Below are 22808 nucleotides of genomic sequence, written 5' to 3' on the forward strand. Positions count from 1 at the left end.
AGTTGCCCTTGTTGTCCAGTTGGCCCACGCCAGGCTCGAACCCACCAGCCTTGGTGCATGTGGCTGACATCATAACCACTGTGCTACAGGGGCCAAGCCCACCCCCATGATTTTAAATACTACCTATTCCCCATTCCCAGTGACGATGAGAACTCTGTCTCAGGCCCAGGTCCCTCCCCTCAGCTCTGGACAAATTTAACCAAAAGATTGCTGCATATCCCACAATCATGTCAAACTCAGTGTGTTCCAGCCTGAACATACCAGTCTCACTGATCTGCTCTGAAACAAGGTCTTTTCTCCCATGTTCCCTCTCACTGTCCCTAAAAGGATCCAAAAGGATCTTGACAGAGTGGTATGAAGAAACAATTCCATAAATAAATAAATAAATTTTAAAAATTTGAAATTTAATGGTAATAATATAAGGTCCTATTCTTAGGCTTAAACAGAACATCAACAGCACAAGAACAGACTGGAGAAAAGACAGATTAACAAAAACACGGAGGAGAACCAAGTTCACTTGACAGGAAGCTTAGTGTGAGGCAATGGTGTGGGGCAGCTGCCAGAACAAAGCTAATGGAATCTTCAGCTGCCTTCTCAGAAGGAATGATGGTCCTGCTCTGCTCTGCTTTGGATATTCTAAATCTGGAGGAGCTTACTCAGTTCTGGTACCAGTTCAGAGGAAATACGCAGGACAGTGAGGACAACTCAGAGCCTGTTCTACCCTAAGATTGGGTGAACAAACTGGCAATATTTGGACTCAATATTTGCAGGGCTGTTGAACAGAAAAAGAATGACATGGATTCTGTTGACTCTAAAGAGGTAGCATCAGGACCAATTTCTCACAGTCAGAGCTATCACACAATTATTTGGGAAGCATGTTATATAACAGGTTTCCTGTCACTGGAAATGTCCGGATAACAAATGGCTGGTCAAAAATATGACCAGAGTTGCAGTTGCTGTAATTCATCCTGGGCTAATGCCCCCTCTCCACATCCATTACCCTGTCAAATTCTAAATCCTTACTACTATTTCTCTCACATACCTTATAATTAAGCGGGGAATAAGTCCCATTGATCATTTCTTTAAAATCATTCTCATAATTTTCCCTTTTGCTGCCTTCACGTTAATACTATAGACTAAGTCCCCTCGCCCAGGAGAGAATAGAGAAAAAGGACAACTTTAAATTCCATCCCAATCAACCTAACTTCAAGACTGTAAGTAGCCACCTAGAGCAACATTGTCATTTGTTTTGGCCACCCAGAACCTGAACCGTTTTCTACAGGGTGTCCCATAAATTACCCCTAAAGTTGCCATGTATAGGGAAAATGGGAAATTGTAGCTAAATGTACCTTTACTTACCAAAAAATCATTACAAAATTTTACAAAGAGGTGGCCAACACATATAGAAAATTTTGTAAATATTTTGTAAAATCTTCTTATTTTACATCTAAGAAATAATGGATCTTTTCTTTTCTTTTCCTATCTCCTTTACAATGAAGGTATATATTCTGATAGTCTTTCTTGTTGAATATCAACATTCCTTCTCAACATTCTGTCAACATGCCTTCTTGAGATCCCACAAAAGATTTTTAGCTGCCTATAGAAATCATCATCTAGTTATGTAAATGACATGCCCAATGAAGAAGAGGTTTTGTGGGGGAGTGGTTTCACTCCCTCAGAATACTAATGGAGGGCAGAAGGCATCACAGGACTTGGAGGCAAGCATTTGTTTCTAAATGTGCTGGAGATTTTAAAGAAAAAAATGATTACAGTCTCAAAGACCTAAATTCTTGGGTGAAGACATGGCCCAAAACCCAGACTTTCTATGATAGTGCTAAAAGAATCTCTCATATCTTATAGGCACTGGCTGAGATAACCCAAAAGTCTCACAGTTTTCTACTACAAGTTGCCAAATTATTCCACCAAGTATTATATGTGAAATTGAGAGAATGCTTTAAAAAGCCTAGAGGCCCTAGGCTGAGGCAAGAGAATCACTTAAGCCCAGGAGTTGGAGGTTGCTGTGAGCTGTGTGAGGCCACGGCACTCTACCGAGGGCCATAAAGTGAGACTCTGTCTCTACAAAAAAAAAAAAAAAAAAGGCCTAGAGGCCCTGCAACTTGGAATGAAGAAATTTGAGAGTATTTAGATGATTCTGAGTACCCTAATCTCCCAAACCCCCAAACCCACTGGTAGGACCACCAAGGAAAATTCAGACTCCTCAGGAATAAAGGTTTAGGTCACTTCACCAAGTAAAGAGCACTGACTGGCTAAGGTATTAACTGAGCAAAAGAGAACATGAATCAAGGACAAGAACAGTTGTCTGTCTGCTCTGTTTTACTCTCATACGTTAGTCATTGTCTTTTTTCTTTCCAGTTTCTTTCTTTTTTTTTTTTGTGGTTTTTGGCCGGGGCTGGGTTTGAACCCGCCACCTCCGGCATATGAGACTGGTGCCCTACTCCTTGAGCCACAGGTGCCACCCTCTTTACAGTTTCTTTTCCCTACTACTTTTTCTAGGATTTTGGTGGTAGTGAACTTTACAGCGAAATTCATAGACTTATAGACTCTTAGGTAGGCTTGCGATAATAATAGAGATAGGTGGCATCACTTAGACAGTTCCGTTCCCTCTGATACAAGAGGGAAGAAGCAGGCAGTAGTGGCAGTGGATTTCTCACCAGCACTAGTTCTGAGTTGCGGTTTAGGGTGTTTTTTCCTGGCTGTTTAACTTCAAAGCCGGCTCTTCAACTCGCTCAACATTACTATGAGCTACCCAATATCATCTTGATAGTATAATTTACCAAAACTGACTCAAAGAGAGATAGATTACACAGATCAAATGAAAGAGAGAAAGTTAACAAAGATCTAAACAAACAAAAAAACCACCAGTGTAGTTTTAGAGGTGGATTCTACCAAAATTTTAAAGTGTTGTAAATTCTAAATCTACTTAAAATATTCTAGCATATGGCAAATTTACAAAGTTAAAATGAACCAAATATAATATTTATGCCAAAACCTACTAAAGATTATACAGAAAATAAAGCTAAAGACCAATTTCACTTATGAATATTGACACAAAAATCCAATATGAAGCATTAGCAAGCACAATACAACACACAATAAAAAATACCCTAACCAACTAGGATTTAGTACAGAAACTAAAAGTGGCTCAATATCAGATAATCTATGAATAGAATTCATTACTTTAATAAATTCAAAAAAAGTCATGTGATTATTTCTAGAGATGCTGAAATTCAACAGTGATTTTCAATTAACAAACACTCAGAAATGAAGCTATCAAGGGAATAGCTCACTAAAATGAAAAAAATACATATTCTCTGGCCAGGTGTGGTAGTACAAGCCTGTAATCCTAGCACTCTGGGAGGCTGAGGCAGGTGGATTACTTGAGCTCACTGGTTCAAGACCAGCCTGAGCAAGAGTGAGACCCCATCTCTAAAAATAGCCAGATGTTGTGGCGGGTGCCTGTAGTCCCAGCTACTTGGGAGGCTGAGACAAAAGAATCACTTAGGCCCAAGAGTTTGAGGTTGCTGTGAGCTGTGACACCACAGCACTCTACCCAGGATGACAAAGTGAGACTCTGTCTCAAAAAAAATACATCTTCTCTCAGCTCCTGAGCCAATCTCTCTTAATAGGAAAATATTGATGGCATCCCTGTGAAAGTCAAGATCAAAATAAGATTGTCCATTATCAATACTACTGTTTAACGTTGGGATGTTGACCAACACATCTGGACAAGAGAGAAAAACGAAATATATAAGAACTGGGGGGAAAATGTGCCAAAACTAGTTCTATTTCAGATGACATGATTAAAAGAAACAACTGAATAACTACTACAAACTATAAGAGAATTTGAAGGTAAACTATTATTGGGCCAGATTTTGCCTGTGTTTCACCTGTGTTGCAGAGTCAAAACCTACAGACTCTCACCAAAGATTGTTGGGGCCTCGGACTGGCCAGGTCTCCAGCCCCAGCTTATCCATTGTCTGGATGCTGACCGCTGTACTATCTTGCTTGGGAACAATTACCCTTAGATGCCTGAGGGCTATTTGCCTTAGCAGAAGGGAGAGAGAGAAACAGTCTTAGGGGGAGAGAAACAGTTTTAGTAAGAGAGAGAATCTTAGCAGTCTTCTTAGAGAGATGCCAGGCAGACACCCTGCAAGTAGGAGAAGCAAAAGCATCAGAGTGAGCGAGTCTGTGAAAGAATAGCATGCATGCTCCTCGACTGACTTCTCTTGCAGATTCTTACAGACGTGGTCCTGCAGCTATTTGTACCACAGGTGTGGAGACTGCCCATCACGGATGTTCTCGTCTCGCAAGCTCCCCATGCCCTTACCACCAAGGTATTATATTACCAAGCTGTTACAGGTATTTCTTTTTTTTTTTTTTTTGTAGAGACAGAGTCTCACTGTACCGCCCTCGGGTAGAGTGCCGTGGCGTCACACGGCTCACAGCAACCTCTAACTCCTGGGCTTCCGCGATTCTCTTGCCTCAGCCTCCCTAGTAGCTGGGACTACAGGCGCCCGCCACAACGCCCGGCTATTTTTTTGTTGTTGTTGTTGCAGTTTGACCGGGGCTGGGTTTGAACCCGCCACCCTCGGCATGTGGGGCCGGCGCCCTACTCGCTGAGCCACAGGCGCCGCCCTGTTACAGGTATTTCTTATAACTCTTGCTTCTCCTTCCCGTGAGCTATGGTCTGCTACAAAAGATTATAGGAGAAGGAATTTTTTTTTTCTCTTTTTTTTGTAGAGACAGAGTTTCACTTTATTGCCCTCGGTAGAGTGCCGTGGCGTCACACAGCTCACATCAACCTCCAACTCCTGGGCTTAGGCGATTCTCCTGCCTCAGCCTCCTGAGTAGCTGGGACTACAGGCACCTGCCACAACGCCCGGCTATTTTTTTGTTGCAGTTTGGCTGGGGCTGGGTTTGAACCCGCCACCTTTGGTATATGGGGCCGGTGCCCTGCTCACTGAGCCACAGGCGCCGCCCTGGAGAAGGAATTTTATTAGCCACTGGGAAAACTCAGCAGGCCATCAGCCTTAAAGCACTGAGCCTCCCCCTAATAAGTTGTTCTCACAAAGCTCTTTTAGACATTTCTAGCAAGATATAAACAGAGTTACAGTTACAAATGTTAGTCATGGGAAAACTTTTGGCTAGCAGATATATATGATTATATATCTCGAGAAACCAAAGTGATATTATTTGTTACATAGTCTCTTTCAAGGTTATTTCTGTTTAGTGTATCTATTAAAGGTATTTCTTATCTTTGGAGGCTGAGTTCTGCAGTTGTCTGCTGCTTTATCAGGACTACCAGGAAGTGTAAAATGTATTTCTCCTTCCTCACCTGCCTTCCAGGCTCTATAGTCCCAGCTACTCAGTCAATGGAGACCAGTGGTCTCTGTTACATAGTACCTCCTGTTCTGGCCAGCTTAGTCTCCCTGGAGTCAAGGCTGGTCTGTGGCATAGCTCCCACCATGTGTGCCATGGCAAAAATCATAGCAGCTCCTACGCCCAGGGCCAACCCAATTGAACTCTCAAAATCTTTGTTCTTTCTAACACTCTAAATTCAGATAAGACACTATGCAACAGAACATGAGATCTGGTTTTCTCAGTGGCTACCCAAAGGAACAGTAAGAGAAAGGAGCCATAGTGGAACTGGTAGATAGATTTCTCTCCCTCCCTTTCTGCAAAACACCATTTTAAGGAGCAGTGGTGACATAAAGCCTGTCCAACTCCATCCTACATGACCCATCAACAAGCTATGTTTCTTGTGAAGCTGTGGCCAACTCAGTAACATATCAACTTGTATTTTTTTTCCTCCTTCCTTTTCCCCATCACTCTCAATTCTCTGGGATTATGACTTCAAGAAAGCATTGGCAAATAAACTTGGGCTCAAGTTCTTTTTTCTAAGGAACTCAGGCAAAGACAGAAGTAATAGCCTTATGTATACAAATAACCACCAGTTAGTAGACATAATAGAGAAAAAGCTCCATTTACAAAAACAACAAAACTGAAAAAATACTAGGCATAATCGAAATAAGATATGTACAAAAGGCAATGTTAAAAAAAAACTTGGAAATACTCTTGTAAGACATAAAAGTAGATTTGAACAATTAGAAAGACATATCACACTCTTGGACAGAAAGTCTCAACATCTGTAAAGCCCCTATAATTAAAAATTCTGGGCTTGGCGCTTGCAGCTCAGCAGCTGAGGTGCCAGCCACATACACCAGAAGCTGGTGGTCTCGAACCCAGCACTGGCCTGCCAAATAACAATGACAACTACCCAAAAAACAGCTGGGCATTGTGCATTGTGTAGGCACCTGTAGTCCCAGCTACTTTGGAGGCTGAGGCAAGAGAATCACTTAAGCTCAAGAGCTGGAGGTTGCTGTGAGCTGTGATGCCATGTACTCTATCCAGGGCAACAGAGTGAGACTCTGTCTCAAAAAAAAAAAAAAAAAAAAAAAGATGGCTCAGTGCCTGTAGCTCAAGTGGCTAAAGTGCTAGCCAAATATGCCAGAGTTGGCGGGTTCGAATCCAGCCTGGGCCTGCCAAATGACAATGACAACTGCAACCAAAAAATAGCTGGGTTTTGTGGGGGGCACCTGTAGTGCCAGCTACTTGAGAGGCTGAGGCAAGAGAATCATTTAAGCCTAGGAGTTGGAGGTTGCTGTGAGCTGTGATGCCACAGCACTCTACCCAGGGCAACAGCTTGAGGTTCTGTCTCAAAAAAGAAAGAAAGAAAGAAAAAGAATGATGAACTCTAGTTATTGACAGGAAGATAAATCTAGGAAAAGTTTTTAAATGAAGAAACTAAGATACTGAATGATGTGTAGAGTCAGCTACCTTTTGTGTAAGAAAAGGAGGACTAAGAAACTATATATATATTTCCTTGTATTTATAACAAAATTCTTAAAATGAATGAAAAACTAATAAAATCACTATTTGAAGGTTGAGGGTAAATGAGGTAGATGAAGACAGAGATGGAGATGGCAATTTAAAAAATGTTTCTTAATTTTTGAAATGTGGAGATATTACCCATTCAATAGCAATTTTTTTTTAAAGCTATTTTATTTTATTTTATTTTATTTTTGCAGTTTTGGCTGAGGCTGGGTTTGAACCCACCACCTCCGGCATATGGGGCCCGTGCCCTACCCCTTTGAGCCACAGGTGCTGCCCCTCAATAGCAATTTTAAACTAAAACAAAAGTATAAGAATTGATAGGAAGATAAACAAAATTTCCCCAAAACAAAGCTAAAGAATGATTTAAGATTTAGAGTGCATTTAAGACCATTTTCTTTTTTTTTTTTTTCACCATACACTGGTTTTATAGACCATTTGACACATTTTCATCACACTGGTTAACAGAGCCTTCCTGGTATTTTCTTAGTTATTGTGTTAAGACATTTACATTCTACATTTACTAAGTTTCACATGTACCCTTGTAAGATGCACCGTAGGTACAAATAGATTTTCTATATGAAGAGATGCTCAGGCCAGGTTCCGTAGCTCACACCTGTAACACCAACACTGTGGGAGGCTGAGGCAGAAAGATCCCTTGAGCTCAGGAGTTCAGGACCAGCCTGAGCAAGAGTGAGACCCTGTTTCTACCAAAATAGAAAAACTACCTGGGCATTGTGGCAGGCACCTATAGTCCCAGCTATTTGGGAGGCTGAGGCACAAAGATCACTTGAGACCAAGAGTTTGATGCTGTGAGCTATGATGACATAGCACTTTAACCTGGGCTACAGAGTGAGACAGTGTCTCAAAATAATTAATTAATTAATTCATAAGAAGCTCAATCTCACTCTAAAGAAATTTAATTTAGATGCCATTTATCACATATTAACTTTGCAAAAATCAAAACATTCAATATATCAGAGGGAGTGCAAGAATGCAGGCAGCTTCACCATGCTGATTTGTGTGAGTATGCTGCACCAACAATGCCATGGGGCCACACCCCAAAGCCCAGGGAAAAAAGACACCAGGCAACTCTGATGGAATTTTAACATTGAATATGAAGAACACTAATTATGCCTATTAAGATTTAAACTTCCATAAATATGAACTCTGTGTGCTATCTTTTCCTAAAGAATCCCAGTTTCAACCCCACATGAGAAACCATGAGTGCAATGACAAGACACATCGATATGACCAGTGCCCCCAAACATTTAATGTTGAATTCAATCTGACACTTCATAAATGTTCCCATAACAGGGTATCAAGTGCAAGGTTCTATAACTATAATTGACAGAAGTGGATTCACTATTCATATCCACACTTTAGAAAGACATTTCAAAACCCAAGTCAGTTAACTCGACATATTGGGATCCATGCAGGTATAAGCAATGTGTACTTCTAATTTGTTGTGTAGGTGGAAAGGAAGAAAATATGCCTCAGTGTTAGTTTGACCTGGAATCTAATCCTGACTTTGCCATAGTTTACTGGATAATCCTGGTGAGATTACTTTATCTTTCTATGGTTTCATTTCCTCCCTTGAAAAATGTGGTTATTATGTCTGTATACAGGTATCCTAACTTATATTTAATTTTAATTTTTTTCTTGGTGCCATGACTCAGATGGTATCCTAACTTATAAATGGGAAAACATGTAGTGCTCACAGAAAAGTGCCTGACACGCACTATGCTGTTAATACCTAGGAGTTGTTATTATCATTATTTTTTTTTTTTGAGACAGAGTCTTACTATGTCACCCTTGGTAGAGTGCCATAACGTCACAGCTCACTGCAACCTCAAACTCTTGAGCTTAAGCAAGTCTTTTGCCTCAGCCTCCCAAGTAGCTGGGATTATAGGTGCCCGCCACAACGCCCAGCTATTTTTTGTTGCAGTTGCCATTGTTGGTTAGCTGGCCTGGGCCGGGTTCAAACCCACCAACTTCAGTGTATGTGGTTGGTGCCATAACCACTGAGCTACAGGCACTGAGCCATTATTATTATTTGAGACAGAGTCTCACTATGTTGCCCTGGGTAGAGTGCTGTGGCATCACAGCTCACAGCAAACCTCAAATTCTTGGGCTTAAGTGATTCTCTTGCCTCAGCCTCCCGAGTAGCTGCTCCAATGCCCAGCTATTTTTTTGCTGTAGTTGTTTCAGTTGGCCTGGGCTGAGTTCAAACCCGCCACCCTTGGTGTATGTGGCTGGCATCATAAACACTGTGTTATAGGTGCTGAGCCTAGTATCATTATTATTATTATTGGATTTATTCATTCACTCAATAAATAAGTGTTTAAAAAAAGATACTCACTACACTACTGCTTACATTAATATAATAGCAGCATGAAACTAGAAACAAGAAGAATTCTGTTTGATTCCTGTGTCTGATACCTCCACATAGTGAAATATTATGAGAAAGATTTGTATATGCTGATATGGATCAATCTCCAAAATACATTGTTAAGAAAGGAGGTTATAAAATAGTGAGTATAGTATGCCACCACTTGTGTAAAAAAGGAAAAAAAAGCGGGTTATATATGTTTCTATATACACGGAATATATCTGGAAGGAAAATCAAGAAACCAGTCTCAGGGTCGGCATCCATAGCTAAGTGGTTAGGGTGCCAGCCATATGCACTTGAGCTGGTGGGTTTGAATCCAGCCAGGGCCTGCTAAACAATGACAACAATAACCAAAAAAAAAAAAAAAAAAAAATAGCAGGGTGTTGTGACGGGTGCCTATAGTCCCAGCTACTTGGGAAGCTGAAGCAAGAGAATCACTTAAGCCCAAGAGTTGGAGGTTGCTGTGAGCTGTGACACCACAGCACTCTACCGAGGGAGAAAAAGTGAGACTTTGTCTCAAAAAAAAAGAAAGAAAGAAAGAAAAGAAGAAAGAAACCAGTCTCAGAAAAGAAGTAGGAGGGATCTCTGCTTCTAGGAATGTAAAAAGTTGCAAAGATCATTCCTCCCCTCCCAATGAGAAAAGCTGGACAAAATTCAGAATCTTAGTTTTCTTGAGTCCATCAAAGAGCTGAGATCACAGGGCACCCAAGTGATTTTTTTTTTAAGTTTTTCCAAATTCTTTTATTGTTTTTATTTTTTTGGCCAGGGCTGGGTTTGAACCCACCACCTCCGGTATATGGGCCAGCGTTGTACTCCTTTGAGCCACAGGCACTGCCCCAAAGTGATCTTAATTCCAAAGAGGGATGCTGAATTCCATCCTGGGTAGATGGATTCATAGAGAAGAGCTCCCTCAGTGGTGATCTTAAGCATAAAGACTTCCAGTTCCTGTGGGAGCCCGCACCCAGAAAATAAGCTAGCTACCTGTACAGCCAAGCCAGGTCCCTGGCCTTCCTCTTGAGTACAAAAGAAACAGGATCCTGTAATTAAATCGGGTATCTATCAACAGGATTCTCATTTAAGCCAAAGAAATTAACTGTTGAATCTAAAATAGAATTTCTCACTCTTGGCACTATTGACATTTTGGGCCAAATTTTTCTATGGTGGAGTCTTTCCTATGGAGTTATAATTTCTTTAGCAGTAACATCCTTCTCACCAGTTAACATAAAAATCTCTAGATACTGCCAAATGTCCCCTTGGGGTAGGAGGGTAAGACTGACATACAATTATAGTTCCACATTCATGGATTCCACCAATCACAAATCGAAAAATCTTTTTTAAAAGTAAAAGATAATGGGCTAAGCACAGTGGCTCATGCCTGTAATCCTAGCATGCTGGGAGGCCAAAGTGGGTGGACTGCTCAAGCTCAGGAGTTTGAGATTAACCTGAGCAAGAGTAAGTCTTCATCTCTGAAAACTAGCCAGGCATTGTGGCGGGTGCCTGTAGGTCCAGCTACTCAGGAGGTTGAGGCAAGAGGACCCTTGAGCCCAAGAGTCTGAGGATGCTATGAGCTATGACACGATGCCACTCTACCGAGGGTGACTAAGTAAGACTATGTCTCAAAAAAAAAAAGAACAAAATAAGGCTTGGCATCCGTAGCTTAGTGGTTAGGGCACTGGCCACATACACCGGGTCTGGTGGGTTCAAACCCAGCCTGGGCCAGCTAAACAACAATGACAACTACAACAAAAAAATAGCTGGGCATTGTGGTGGGCAACTGTAGTCCCAGCTACTTGGGAGGCTGGGGCAAGAGAATCACTTATGCCCAAGAGTTTGAGGTTGCTATTTGCTGTGATGCCATAGCACTCTACTGAGGGCAACAGTGAGACACTGTCTCAAAAAAAAAAAAAAAAAAAAAAAAGAACAAAATGAAAAAAAAATACAAATAAGACAATACAGTATAACAATTACTTTTATAGCATTTGCATTGTTTTAGGTATTATAAGTAATCTAGAGATGATTTAATGTATACAAGAATTTGTGTATGATTATACGCAAATACTACACCATGTTATACAAAGGACTTTAGAATCCATGGACTTTGGTATGCGGGGAGGGTCCTGAGACCAAGCCCCTGAGAATATCACGTGAGGGATGTACTTACTAATAAATTCACTCAGTAATAAATTCTGTTTTTATTATTATCTGAAATGAAAATTTAACTGGGTGACTTTTTTTTTGTTTGTTTGTTTTGGTTTGGTTTTTTTGGCTAAATATGAGAATGCTTCCTGGGAGCAAAATTCCACCCCCATTGAGAACTACTGATCTAGATTTACATATACTAACATGAGCAGACAACCAACAATTATCATGTGATGGCTGGGCACAGTGTCTCACACCTGTAATCCCAGCAGTTGGGAGGCTGAGGCGGGTGGATTGCTTAAGCTCACAGAAACCAGCGTAAGCCAGAGCAAGACCCCACCTCTAAAAATAGCCAGGCATTGTAGCAGGTGCCTATAGTCCCAGTCACTCAGGAGGCAGGGGCAAGAGAATTGCTTAAGCCTAAGAGTTTGAGGTTGCTGTGAGCTACGACGGCACAGCACTCTACCAAGACTGAAGAAGTGAGACTCTGTGTTTAAAAAAAAAAAAATGGAGATTTTAAATCTTTTGTTTTAACCTGAATGGAGTTGATAATAGTCTCCTTAGTAAAGTATCTCAAGAACTGAAAAACAGGTGCCTGTGGCTCAAGTGGCTAAGGCACCAGCCACATACACCTGAGCTGGCGGGTTTGAATCCAGCCTGGGCCCGCCAAACAACAATGACGGCTGCAACCAAAAAATAGCCGGGCGTTGTGGCGGGCGCCTGTAGTCCCAGCTACTTGGGAGGCGGAGGCAGGAGAATCGCTTGAGCCCAGGAGTTGGAGGTTACTGTGAGCTATGATGTCACGGCACTCTGCCCAGGTGGCAGCTTGAGGCTCTGTCTCAAAAAAAAAAAAGAAGAAGAATTGAAAAACAAGCATCCTACGTACTCAGTACTGATTTGAAACTAGTAGATGAACAACTACAGGCCCACACGAGTGGGAAAACATAATTAAATTCAAGAAGGGGGCAGAGGGTTGGGGGGAAGGATCACCTATCAGGTATAATGTAGGGGTATATGACAACCTCCTGGGTAAAGGACTCAAATATGACTTGTACTTTTCCAAACAAATGCAAACAATATAACCTAATAGTATATACGATTATATTAATCTGAAATAAAAACATTCTTTAAAAAGAAAAATATACAATATTGGATTAAGTTAAATTAATTGACATGAATTGGTTTACCAGAGAATCTATATTTAATGTGTTACCTCAAGCCCTGAGCATTCTAGCAGTTTGTCTGATGGAATATCATCTTTAATGTGCTAAAAGAAAAAAAAAATTTGAAAAACATGCCAACCCATATTTCCATGTCCAGTGAAAATATTTTTCAAAATGAGAAAGAAATAGACATTCTCAGACCACAAAAAAAAAAAGAAATACACTGAGAGAATTCATTGCCAGCAGACCTCTACTACATAAAATGTTAAAGAAAGTTCTTGGCCCAACACAGTAGCCTATAATCCAAGCAGTCTGGGAGGCCAAGACAGATGGACTGCTTAAGCTCAGGAGTTCAAGACCAGCCTTAGCAAGAGTGAGACCCCATCTCTACTAAAAATAGGAAAGCGAGCCAGGTGTGGTAGTGGGCTCCTGTAGTCTCAGGTGCCCGGGAGGCTGAAGCAAGAGGATCACTTGAGCTCAGGAGTTTGAGGTTGCTGTGAGTTATGACAATGCCATGGCACTCTAACCTCGGGCAACAGAGTGAGACTCTGCCTCCTAAAAAAATAAAAATATAAATAAATTAAAGTTATTCAGGCAGAATAAATATATACATATGACAGCAGACAGAAACTTTAACCTGCACAAAGAAAGGAAGAGTGTTGGAAATAAAGTATAAATAAATTTTATTTTTTTTCATTTTTGATTACTTGAAAAGCTAACTGATTGCTACAGCAAAATTAATAGCAATGTATCACATGTTCATAACATATGTAAAAGTAAAATGCATGACAACAGCACAAAGAACATAAGGATGAAATTGGGAGCATACTGTTATAATACCCTTACACTACTAATATTGTAATAGTATATTATTTAAAGAAAGTCTCTAATTAACGGTGTATATTTAACACTCTAAGGAAACCAATACAAAATTAAAAAGTTAGGCTTAGTGCCGTAGCACAGTGGTTACAGTGCCAGCCACATACACCAAGGCTGGTGGGTTCAAACCTAGCGTGGGCCAGATAAACCCACCAGCCTTGGTGCATGTGGCCAGTGCCATAACCACCGTGCTATGGATACCGACTTTTTCAAGAAATAGCATTTGCCTTGCCTGTAACTGGAATGGATAAACCTGAGTTTACAGACCCACCAGTTAAGACAAAATTTGGATATATTATGATTGAAGGGAGAAAATAAATCGTATGAAAGACTGAAAAAAATAAATAAAAGGATAATAAGGGAACATAACAACTTCATGACAATAAAGTCAAGAACATAGGTGAAACGGAAAATTCTTTTTTTTTTTTGTAGAGACAGAGTCTCACTTTACTGCCCTCGGTAGAGTGCCGTGGCATCACTCGGCTCACAGCAACCTCCAGCTCTTCGGCTTATGCGATTCTCTTGCCTCAGCCTCCTGAGTAGCTGGGACTATAGGCGCCTGCCACAACACCCGGCTATTTTTTGTTGCAGTTTGGCCGGGGCTGGGTTTGAACCCACCACCCTCGGTATATGGGGCTGGCGCCCTACTCACTGAGCCACAGGCGCTGCCTGAAACGGAAAATTCATGAAAGATACAAACTACTAAAGCTCAGTCAAGAAGATATGGATAATTTGAATAGCCCTTTATCTATTAAAGAAAAGTCCAGGACCAGAAAGTTTCAGTGAATTCTACCAAGCATTTTTTTTTTTTTTTTTGCAGTTTTTGGTCGGGGCTGGGTTTGAACCCGCCATCTCTGGCATATGGGACTGGTGCCCTACTCCTTGAGCCACAGGTGCCACCCTCTACCAAACATTTAAAGAAGAAAGAATACTGGGCGGCGCCTGTGGCTCAGTGAGCAGCGCGCCGGCCCCATATACCAAGGGTGGCGTGTTCAAACCCGGCCCCAGCCAAACTGCAACAAAAAAATAGCAGGGCGTTGTGGCGGGCGCCTGTAGTCCCAGCTACTCGGGAGGCTGAGGCAGGAGAATTCGCCTAAGCCCAGGAGTTGGGGGTTGCTGTGAGCTGTGTGAGGCCACGGCACTCTACCTAGGGCAATAAAGTGAAACTCTGTCTCTACAAAAAAAAAAAAAAAAAGAAAGAAAGAAAGAATACCAATTGTACACAATATCTTCCAGAAAACAGAAGAGGAGAGAACTCTTCCCATTTCATTTTGAGGCTACCATTATGGTAATGTCATAAGAAAAGATAGTACAAAAAGGAAAACTTCAGAACAATATCCCCCATGAACAGAAACATAAATATTCTCAACAAAAATTAGCAAAGCAAATCTGGGCTACATGTAAAGAAAAAAACATCATGTCCAACTAAAGCTTACTCCACGAGTTCAAGGCTGACTCAACATTCAAAAATCAACCAGTATAATTTAACATAGTAACATAAAAAAGAAAAAGATACTGTTATTTTTATGGATACAGGAAAAGCAATTCATAAAATCTAATCCATGATAAAAAAAAAAAAGTGTCAGCAAAGTAGCAATATAGGAGAACTTCCTCAATTTGATAACAAGTGCCTACAAAAGAGCCTGCAGCTAACATTTTAAAAGGTAAAAAAATAAATGCTTTCTCCCTAAGATAAGAAAAAGCCAAGGACACCTGCTCTTATTTCTGTGCAACACTTATAACATTGTAGCTTCCAACTGCAAACGAGGATCCTAAACCAGCAAGAGAGTTTAGCAAGGCCACAGGATACAAGGTCAGTAAAATTAATTGGCAAACTAATTCCAAAATTGATATAGAAAAAAGGCCCTACAATATTCAAAACAACTCTGAAAAAGAAAAATGTTGGAGGGCTAAAACAACTTGATTTCAAGAGTTACTGTAAGCTATGGTCATCAAACAGCATGGTATTAGCATAAAGATGAACAAATAGATCAAGGGAACAGACTAGAGAATCCAGAAATAAACCTACATAAATATGGTAAATTGATTTTTGACAAAGTTTCAAAAGTAAATCAATGGAGCACAGGCAGTGTAATTGATAAATGGTATTGGAACAAAAGGAATCTTTATGTGAGAAAATGAACCATGACATAAACCTCAGAACTTTTATCAAATTAACTCAAAATGGATTATAGATCTAAATGTAAAATTATAATACTTTCTTTAAAAAAAAAGAAAATCTTTAGGATCTGAATGTAAGACTTCTTAGATTTGACACTAAAGATATGATTCATAAAAGAAAATTTGATAGTTTGGATTTCACAAAAATTTTTGCAATTTTTGTTCTACAAAAGATACTGTAGAGAGAATAAAAGACAAACTACAGACTGCTAGAAAATATTTGCCAATTACATATGCAACAAAGAATGTATATCCAGAGACAAAAACAGTACCAGGCTCTTAGTGTTGTTTTGAAAACTAAATGAGTTAATACAAGTAAGGTTCTTAGCATAGTGTGTGGAACATGTAAACCTTCACCTTGTAAACCTTGTAAACCTTGAATTATTGTGACTTTATAATCATTGTAATTATAGTATTCTTTAAATTTTGAAATAAAAGCCAAATGTTCATCAATAGAGAAATTATTAAATTATGTTACAATTTTTATAAGGAATATTTGGCAATGGTTTAAAAAAAATGAAGGAAATCAGCTCAGTTCCCATAGCACAGTGGTTACGGCACCAGCCACATGCACCAAGGGTGGTGGGTTCAAGCTCGGCTTGGGCCAGCTAAACAACAATGACAACTGCAACAAGAAAATAGCCAGGTGTTGTGGCAGGTGCCTGTAGTGCCAGCTACTTGGGAGGCTGAGGCAAGAGAATCACTTAAGTCCAAGAATTTGAGGTTGCTGTGAGCTGTGACGTCAGAGCTCTCTAATGACATAGTGAGACTCTGTCTCAAAAAAAAATTGAAGTTGCTGTGAGCTGTGACACTACAGCACTCTAACGACATAGTAAGACTGTCTCAAAAAAAAAAATGAAGTAGGGCAGTGCCTGTGGCTCAAAGGAGTAGGGCGCTGGCCCCATATGCTGGAGGTGGTAGGTTCAAACCCAGCCCCGGCCAAAAACTGCAAAAAAAAAAAAAAAAAGAAGTAAATCTACATGTACTAACCTGGAAAGACGTACAGAATTATGAAAAAAGAAGATTACAGGACAATTAATAAAATATGATCCCTTTTGTACAAAAATAAAATTATATACTTTCTGGAAAACTTTCTAGAATGATACTCACTAAACTGCTAACAGTTGTCCCTGGAGAGGGGAGTGGGATAAGGAGGAATGCAAAGGGAGAGGAGAGTGTGGGTGAAATCTAAAAGTGGTCTTCACTTTTCATTCTATTTATTCCTACATTGTTTGAATTTTTACAATAACATATTTCTATATTATTGTAAAACACAAATATAGAAAAAAGAGAATTAACTGTCTTTTAAAAGAGCAATGATAAAAAATAACTTCCTGGGAAGGTGCCTGTGGCTCAAAGGAGTAGGGCGCCGGCCCCATATGCCGGAGGTGACAGGTTCAAACCCAGCCCTGGCAAAAATAAATAAATAAAAATAATAAATAACTTCCTGATTGTCTTCACAAATGGATTCAAGTAAATGAAGTACAAGCTTACCTTGGACTGAAAGATTTGCTTAGGGTTCCATTTATAACAGCAAATTGTTGGGTGATGCTTTCTGGCTTGGCACCACAAAGAACTGAGTTATTGTTCTGGTTGTGCTACTAACTAGCTTTGTTATGTCATTGTACTATATCCGTTAAATTATGGACTTCTTGAGGGCTGGGATCAAGTCTTTTTTCTTTGTCCTCCCATCCAGTAACACCAGGCCTAGTTTAGAGTTGGCACCCCATTAATGAGAGAAAGGAGTAGTTTACTCCCGACAGGAGCTTAATACAAGTCCTTTCCAGGCTCTATGAAGATGACACATCGCCATCTAGAGGCGAAAAGGCTTCCTACAGAATTTAGGGAGGGGAGGAAACAGACTTTTTGAGGTGTATTCCAGGAAAAAGAGGTGTGTTCCAGGGAGAGATGGATGCTTTTCAGTAAAAAAGCACTATCTACAAGACAAGGACTCTCCTTAAACACAAGGCCAAATCATCAATATTTATGTCTTATAGTGTTGGAAAGATGACATGTAGGTTCTCTGCGCTATGTTTCCTCCTTCACCACACTCAGTATATGCTGCAAAGACCTCTAAGTTCTGCAGTGTCCACTCTTGCTATGTCCCTATACTACCTAAAAAGAATGAGCCCTGTATGACAATGGTTATGCACAGCCATGCTTCCTGTCAAGTTTATGAAACACGAGTAAACTTCTACACAAGTCTACTCAGGACAAGATACAAAACAAGACTGGGCCAAAAAAATCCCATAGGGCGGTGCCTGTGGCTCAAAGGTGTAGGGTGCCAACCCATATGCCGAAGGTGGTGGGTTCAAACCCAGCCCTGGCCAAAAACCGTAAAAAAAAAAAAAAAAAAAAGCCCTCCAGTCTCATTGTCTTTTTAAATTATGTACCAAAAAGTAAGTCCCACCCTGGAAATGTATGGCGACCTTTAAAATGTCTCTCATTCCAAAGGACAACAAGGAAACCCACCCTGAGTAAGCATTGCAAGGACTACTCTGTAAATGACTCCTCACCTTTCCATGAGGGTGTTCAAAGTAGCTTCACAGGAAAGCAGCTGGAAGGAAGCAGAAGCTGAGAGATATTGGGACTCTGTGTTTATGGACTCAAGGAGTAAAAAAAAAAAAAAAAAAAAAGATGCAGGGACACACTGGCAATTAATCAGAAATCTTGGCATTTATACATGTCTGATATCTACATGGTAAATGGAATAACATTCCTGCAAAATGCTGTTTATGAAAACATGAGGGCAAATTTGTTCCGACCGCCATGCTGTGGAGTTGCAGAGAAATTAGGAAGTATGAACAAGACGAATTCATCAAGTTACTCCCGGTGTACAAAAAGAAGGTGTAATATCTCCATGTAACCCCTGGGGACTGAAGTGGTTCTTCCTAAAGGCTGAGAAACAGTGAGTCGCGACCAGTCTTTAAGCAGAATGTTTTAAAGTCCTTATCCTGTGTATGCAGATGGAGATAGTGAATGTTTGAGCTGCTAGTATAAAGTTTAAAAACGACAATGGAATATATACGAAGATTTGCTCTTCCATGAGTTCCTAATTTCGTACTAGGAACAGTCAGTGGTTCCTTCTGGCACTAGAAAAGCGCGGTGTCAGCATAGAGAAAAAGCTGGTAAGCAACACAGCAAGGAACCAGTTAGACTGTGTGGGTCTCCAAACAAGAGAGTCTGATGAGAACTCCAAGACACAACACTCTTTACAGTCCAAGAGTAATACAAGATCCTCCCTGCCAGTCTGGCCCAGGCCAGTCCCCTCCTGCTGTCAGTCCCCGTCGCTGGGCAATAGGACTCAGAAGCACTTCCCACCAGAGACAGTGGCACTCTTTCCAGATGCCTCCCAGGCTGCTCCCGCAACCCTGACTCCTGAGATTTCGGGGGCAACCCGCCTCCCTCCACTACGATCAGCCACAGTCTACAGCCGCCTCGCCCCTTGGGCAGGAGCTAAATGGGCCCTCGGCCCGCCGCGGGCACAACGGCAGCTCCGGCTCGACGTGTAATTTCGCTTTCCGTCTGTCGGCCTCGGCAGCGGTCCCGGGAGCTGGGAGCGGCTGCGTCTAGCACGCCCGAGCCCGGGGGAAGCTCCCCGCGGCCACCCCGAGGGCGGGCGCCCGAGGACACTAAGCCCTTGCGAATCGCGGCGTCCCTACTCACATAGCGCTGCAGCTTCCTCTCCGGGGGCGACTTGACCAGCCAGCCGGTGCACACCGCGTCCCCGGCACTCATCGTGGCCGCCGCCGCCGTTTCCTCCAGCTGGGCCGGCCGGCCGCCCGCTGCTGGAGGAAGTCAGGCCCGGGATGCCGGCAGGGCGGGCTCGGCGTCTGCCTACCCTGCGCCGCCCCCAGCGAGCGGCCGCTGCGACCCCCGCCTCTGGACGCCGCCTGCGGCCCTGAAAGAGAACCGCACGGCCTCCCGCCGCTGGAGTGTAAGGGGAAAGCAGCGGAACCCAGGAAGCCCCTTCGAGCAAGTGCGGTCCCGCCAGAGGCTGTGCCTGGGGATCTCTGCCGCGGGGCGTCCCGCACCTCTCGCCCCGGAGCCCCCGGCGCTGTTCTAACAGTGGAGCCCGGAATCCGGGGCCACTAAAGAGTGCATAGAAGGAGCTCTGCAACCTAACTCCCTCCCTATCTCTAATCTGCAACGTCAAAAGCGCTAGTCCCTGGGCCTCCGGGTCAAGAAAGCCAAAACCTTCCACCTGCATCTGCGGCATACATGATTCGGGGGAGGAACAAAAGCTATCCTCGGATTAGACTTCCCTGTTCCACTTGATTGTAGCGTAATGTGTTTTTATGCTCCTCCCCCAAAGATCACTGTGTTTAGTGATAAGCTCTGCTGGCAAAACTGTTTCAATGTCCTAACAGACTGAAATGACCCAATTCAAAAGGTTACATTGTTTTTGCAGTCTCTTTCACTAAGGTTTTAAAAGATGGCTCTAAGATTGACTATGCCAGGCAGTGTGTTGAACACTCCAAATAATAACAATAAATAATAAAAACCTAAGATTCATCATAATGGTTCCTCACTGACAGTTACTGACCTAACATTTTATGAGTTATTACCTCACTGGATCCACACAAACGCCCTATCAAATGGGCCTGATTATTATCTCAATTTTGCAGCTGACTGACATAAAAACACCCTCCACTCTTTGTGGGCACCATCCACGTGATGTTTTGTGGCATCTGCCAGCTCCCTGATCCAGAGTGCTCTTTCCCCTGGGTGTGATGCCTCCCACTTGGAAGTTACCTGCTATCATACATATGAAATTTCTAAGGAGAGATGGTGGTTTTGAATGACATAGTTCATTTATCATTCTATAATTACTGAGGGTTCAGTGGAGATGACTGAATCCACTCTAGGTGTTTCAAACAGGAATGGATTTAGTTTAAGGAGCTACCCTGCAAAGTCATTGGCAGTGCTGTAACAATGAGAATCAGGGGTTACTACTAAACTTTTGGCTTCAGGGTCACATAGAGCAAAGCAAAGGTTAGGAGAGTACAGCTGGCAACATTAACACTTTAACCAGTGCTGCAAGCATCTGCCTCCTCTGTTTCCAAATCTTACACTAGCATATCTAATTACCTAACTCTAATTTACACCCATAAATCTAGATTTAAGTGAATGTTTAATATCTTCTTTAACTTTCTCACCTCTCTAAATATAAGGACAGTGAAATGAAAGTTGAGATGGAAACTACATATCCAGCGCAGGACACCCTCCCTCCACCAGCTACTCAATATCCACGCACTCCCTTGTACACAAAATAAACTTATTATAGCAACAACTTACTCACACTAAAACAATCCTCTTATCTTTTCTATACTAAAATCCACTCCATGAAACAGGAGACCAAAGTTTTCATCAGGAACTGTAGCCATCTCTAGAGGATAATTACCACTATCCCAAGTCAATGTCCTATAATCTAAAGAAAAAATTATAAAGTTAATCTTACCAAGTGACGTGTATAAAACAGAAAAAAGGGAGACAGGAAAAGTTTATACACACACAGTTACTAAAATCCTCATTTCTATAATTGGTCATGACATTGTCACTGGTATTTTTACCTTCTTTCTTCTACTACCCTCTGTGGTCCCTCCAGTTAAGACCTCAGTGGTCAGAACTCTTTTTTTATTTTTTAAAGTTGTTTTTTGGTAGTCAGAACTCAAACCTTTATTTCTAACTAGTCTGAATCCTTAGTGGTCCTACCTGGACATGGTATTACTAGGAGTTGCCTCCAGATGATTCCCTGAATTCAAGACACAGTCCTCCATGACCCTATTGTTTAACAGCAATCTTTCTTCCCCTTGATAATCAAGGTGAATCATGTGAGCCAGTTCAGTAGGACCCATGGTTTCCTGTTCATTCAGTGGCCTAAAGAATCTCCAATAGCCAGGTGACAGTCTCAACTTGCAATTTAATGAAATCAATATTGTGTCCTTGGTAGAAGCATTCCTCCTAAGTGAACCAAGACCTCCCAACTAGTGGAGCTCACAGCTATAAGGATGAGAAAAAAAACATCTAAGTGGAGTATTAGGAGTTGCTCCTTTCTTGATTCCAAGCCCCACAGATTTGGGCCATTGGGAAATAGCACTGCATAGGGGTCACCTATTTTGCAAAAGACAGAACATCTACCTTTCTTTCTTTCTTTTTTACTGCTTTAACTCTTTTATCCTTGTGAAAGATCACATACATTTTGACATGAAGTGGGTATGTGACTTGTGTAGAATCCCCTCTAACCAGAAAGAAAAAACAGCAGCATTAAATCCTATATTTGACATCCAGTCTAGTGATTAACATTTGACCTTCACTAAGATGTCATCATATAGAGATCAGATCCTTCCTCATCTGTCAGACATGAGAACCTCTGCTTTTCAGGACATTTTCACCTTACTAGGTTAGTAACTGAATCTTCAACAGATCAACCATCTTAGCATCCTATTGAGGCACGTGCTTCAAGGTGATAAGATACAGAGCAAAATCAGTGTACTTCATCAGCATAAGCACACTGCCATTTGTCTTTTGCCTTATAATGTATTGCCTTAGTTAGAAGTTCTATTGTGCTTGCTATTGTGAATGTGAGTGACAGATGCAGTAAGTCTACACACAGGAGTGCTAGCAGAAATAGTGGTTATAAAAAAGCAAATCCAGCTTGGCACCCATTGCACAGTGGTTATGGCGCCAGCCAAATACACCAAGACCGGCGGGTTTGAACCCAGCCTGGGCCAGTTAAACAACAATGACAACTGCAACAAAGAATAGCCTGGCACTGTGGCAGGTGCCTATAGTCCCAGCTGCTCAGGAAGCTGAGGCAAGAGAATCGCCTAAGCCCAGGAGTTGGACTTTGCTGTGAGCTGCGACGCCACAATACTCTACCAAGGGTGATAAAGTGACTCTGTCTCAAAAAAGAAAAGAAAAAGAAAGAAAAGAAAAGAAAAACTGAGGCAAGAGGATCACTTGAGCCCAAGAGTTGGAGGTTGTTGTGAGCTATGATGACGCCATGGCACTTGACCCAGCTTGAGACTCTGTCTCAAAAAAAAAAAAAAAAAAAAAAAAAATCCCTATACAAAATAAGTTCCTATTTGAGAACAAACTGCTGCCCTTTCTAGATAGATGTGGTTTGATTTCATCAGTCT

The 22808-nt window shown here is 41.5% G+C and overlaps 1 protein-coding gene across 4 annotated transcripts in view; it reads right to left on the reverse strand.

The window, feature by feature from the left end:
- Nucleotides 1-19855, reverse strand: part of GAB3 (GRB2 associated binding protein 3) — a 147826-nt gene extending 127971 nt beyond the window's left edge. For all 4 annotated transcript variants that reach the window (XM_053580915.1, XM_053580917.1, XM_053580914.1 and 1 more), the window contains exon 1: nt 19333-19855. In XM_053580915.1, the coding sequence (XP_053436890.1) occupies nt 19333-19404 (72 nt within the window). In that variant the 5' untranslated portion in view covers nt 19405-19855. The remainder of the gene's footprint in view (nt 1-19332) is intronic.
- Between the last annotated feature and the right edge of the window lie 2953 nt (nt 19856-22808).

This window comes from Nycticebus coucang, chromosome X (genome assembly GCF_027406575.1).
Source record: "Nycticebus coucang isolate mNycCou1 chromosome X, mNycCou1.pri, whole genome shotgun sequence".
Lineage (NCBI taxonomy): Eukaryota > Metazoa > Chordata > Mammalia > Primates > Lorisidae > Nycticebus > Nycticebus coucang.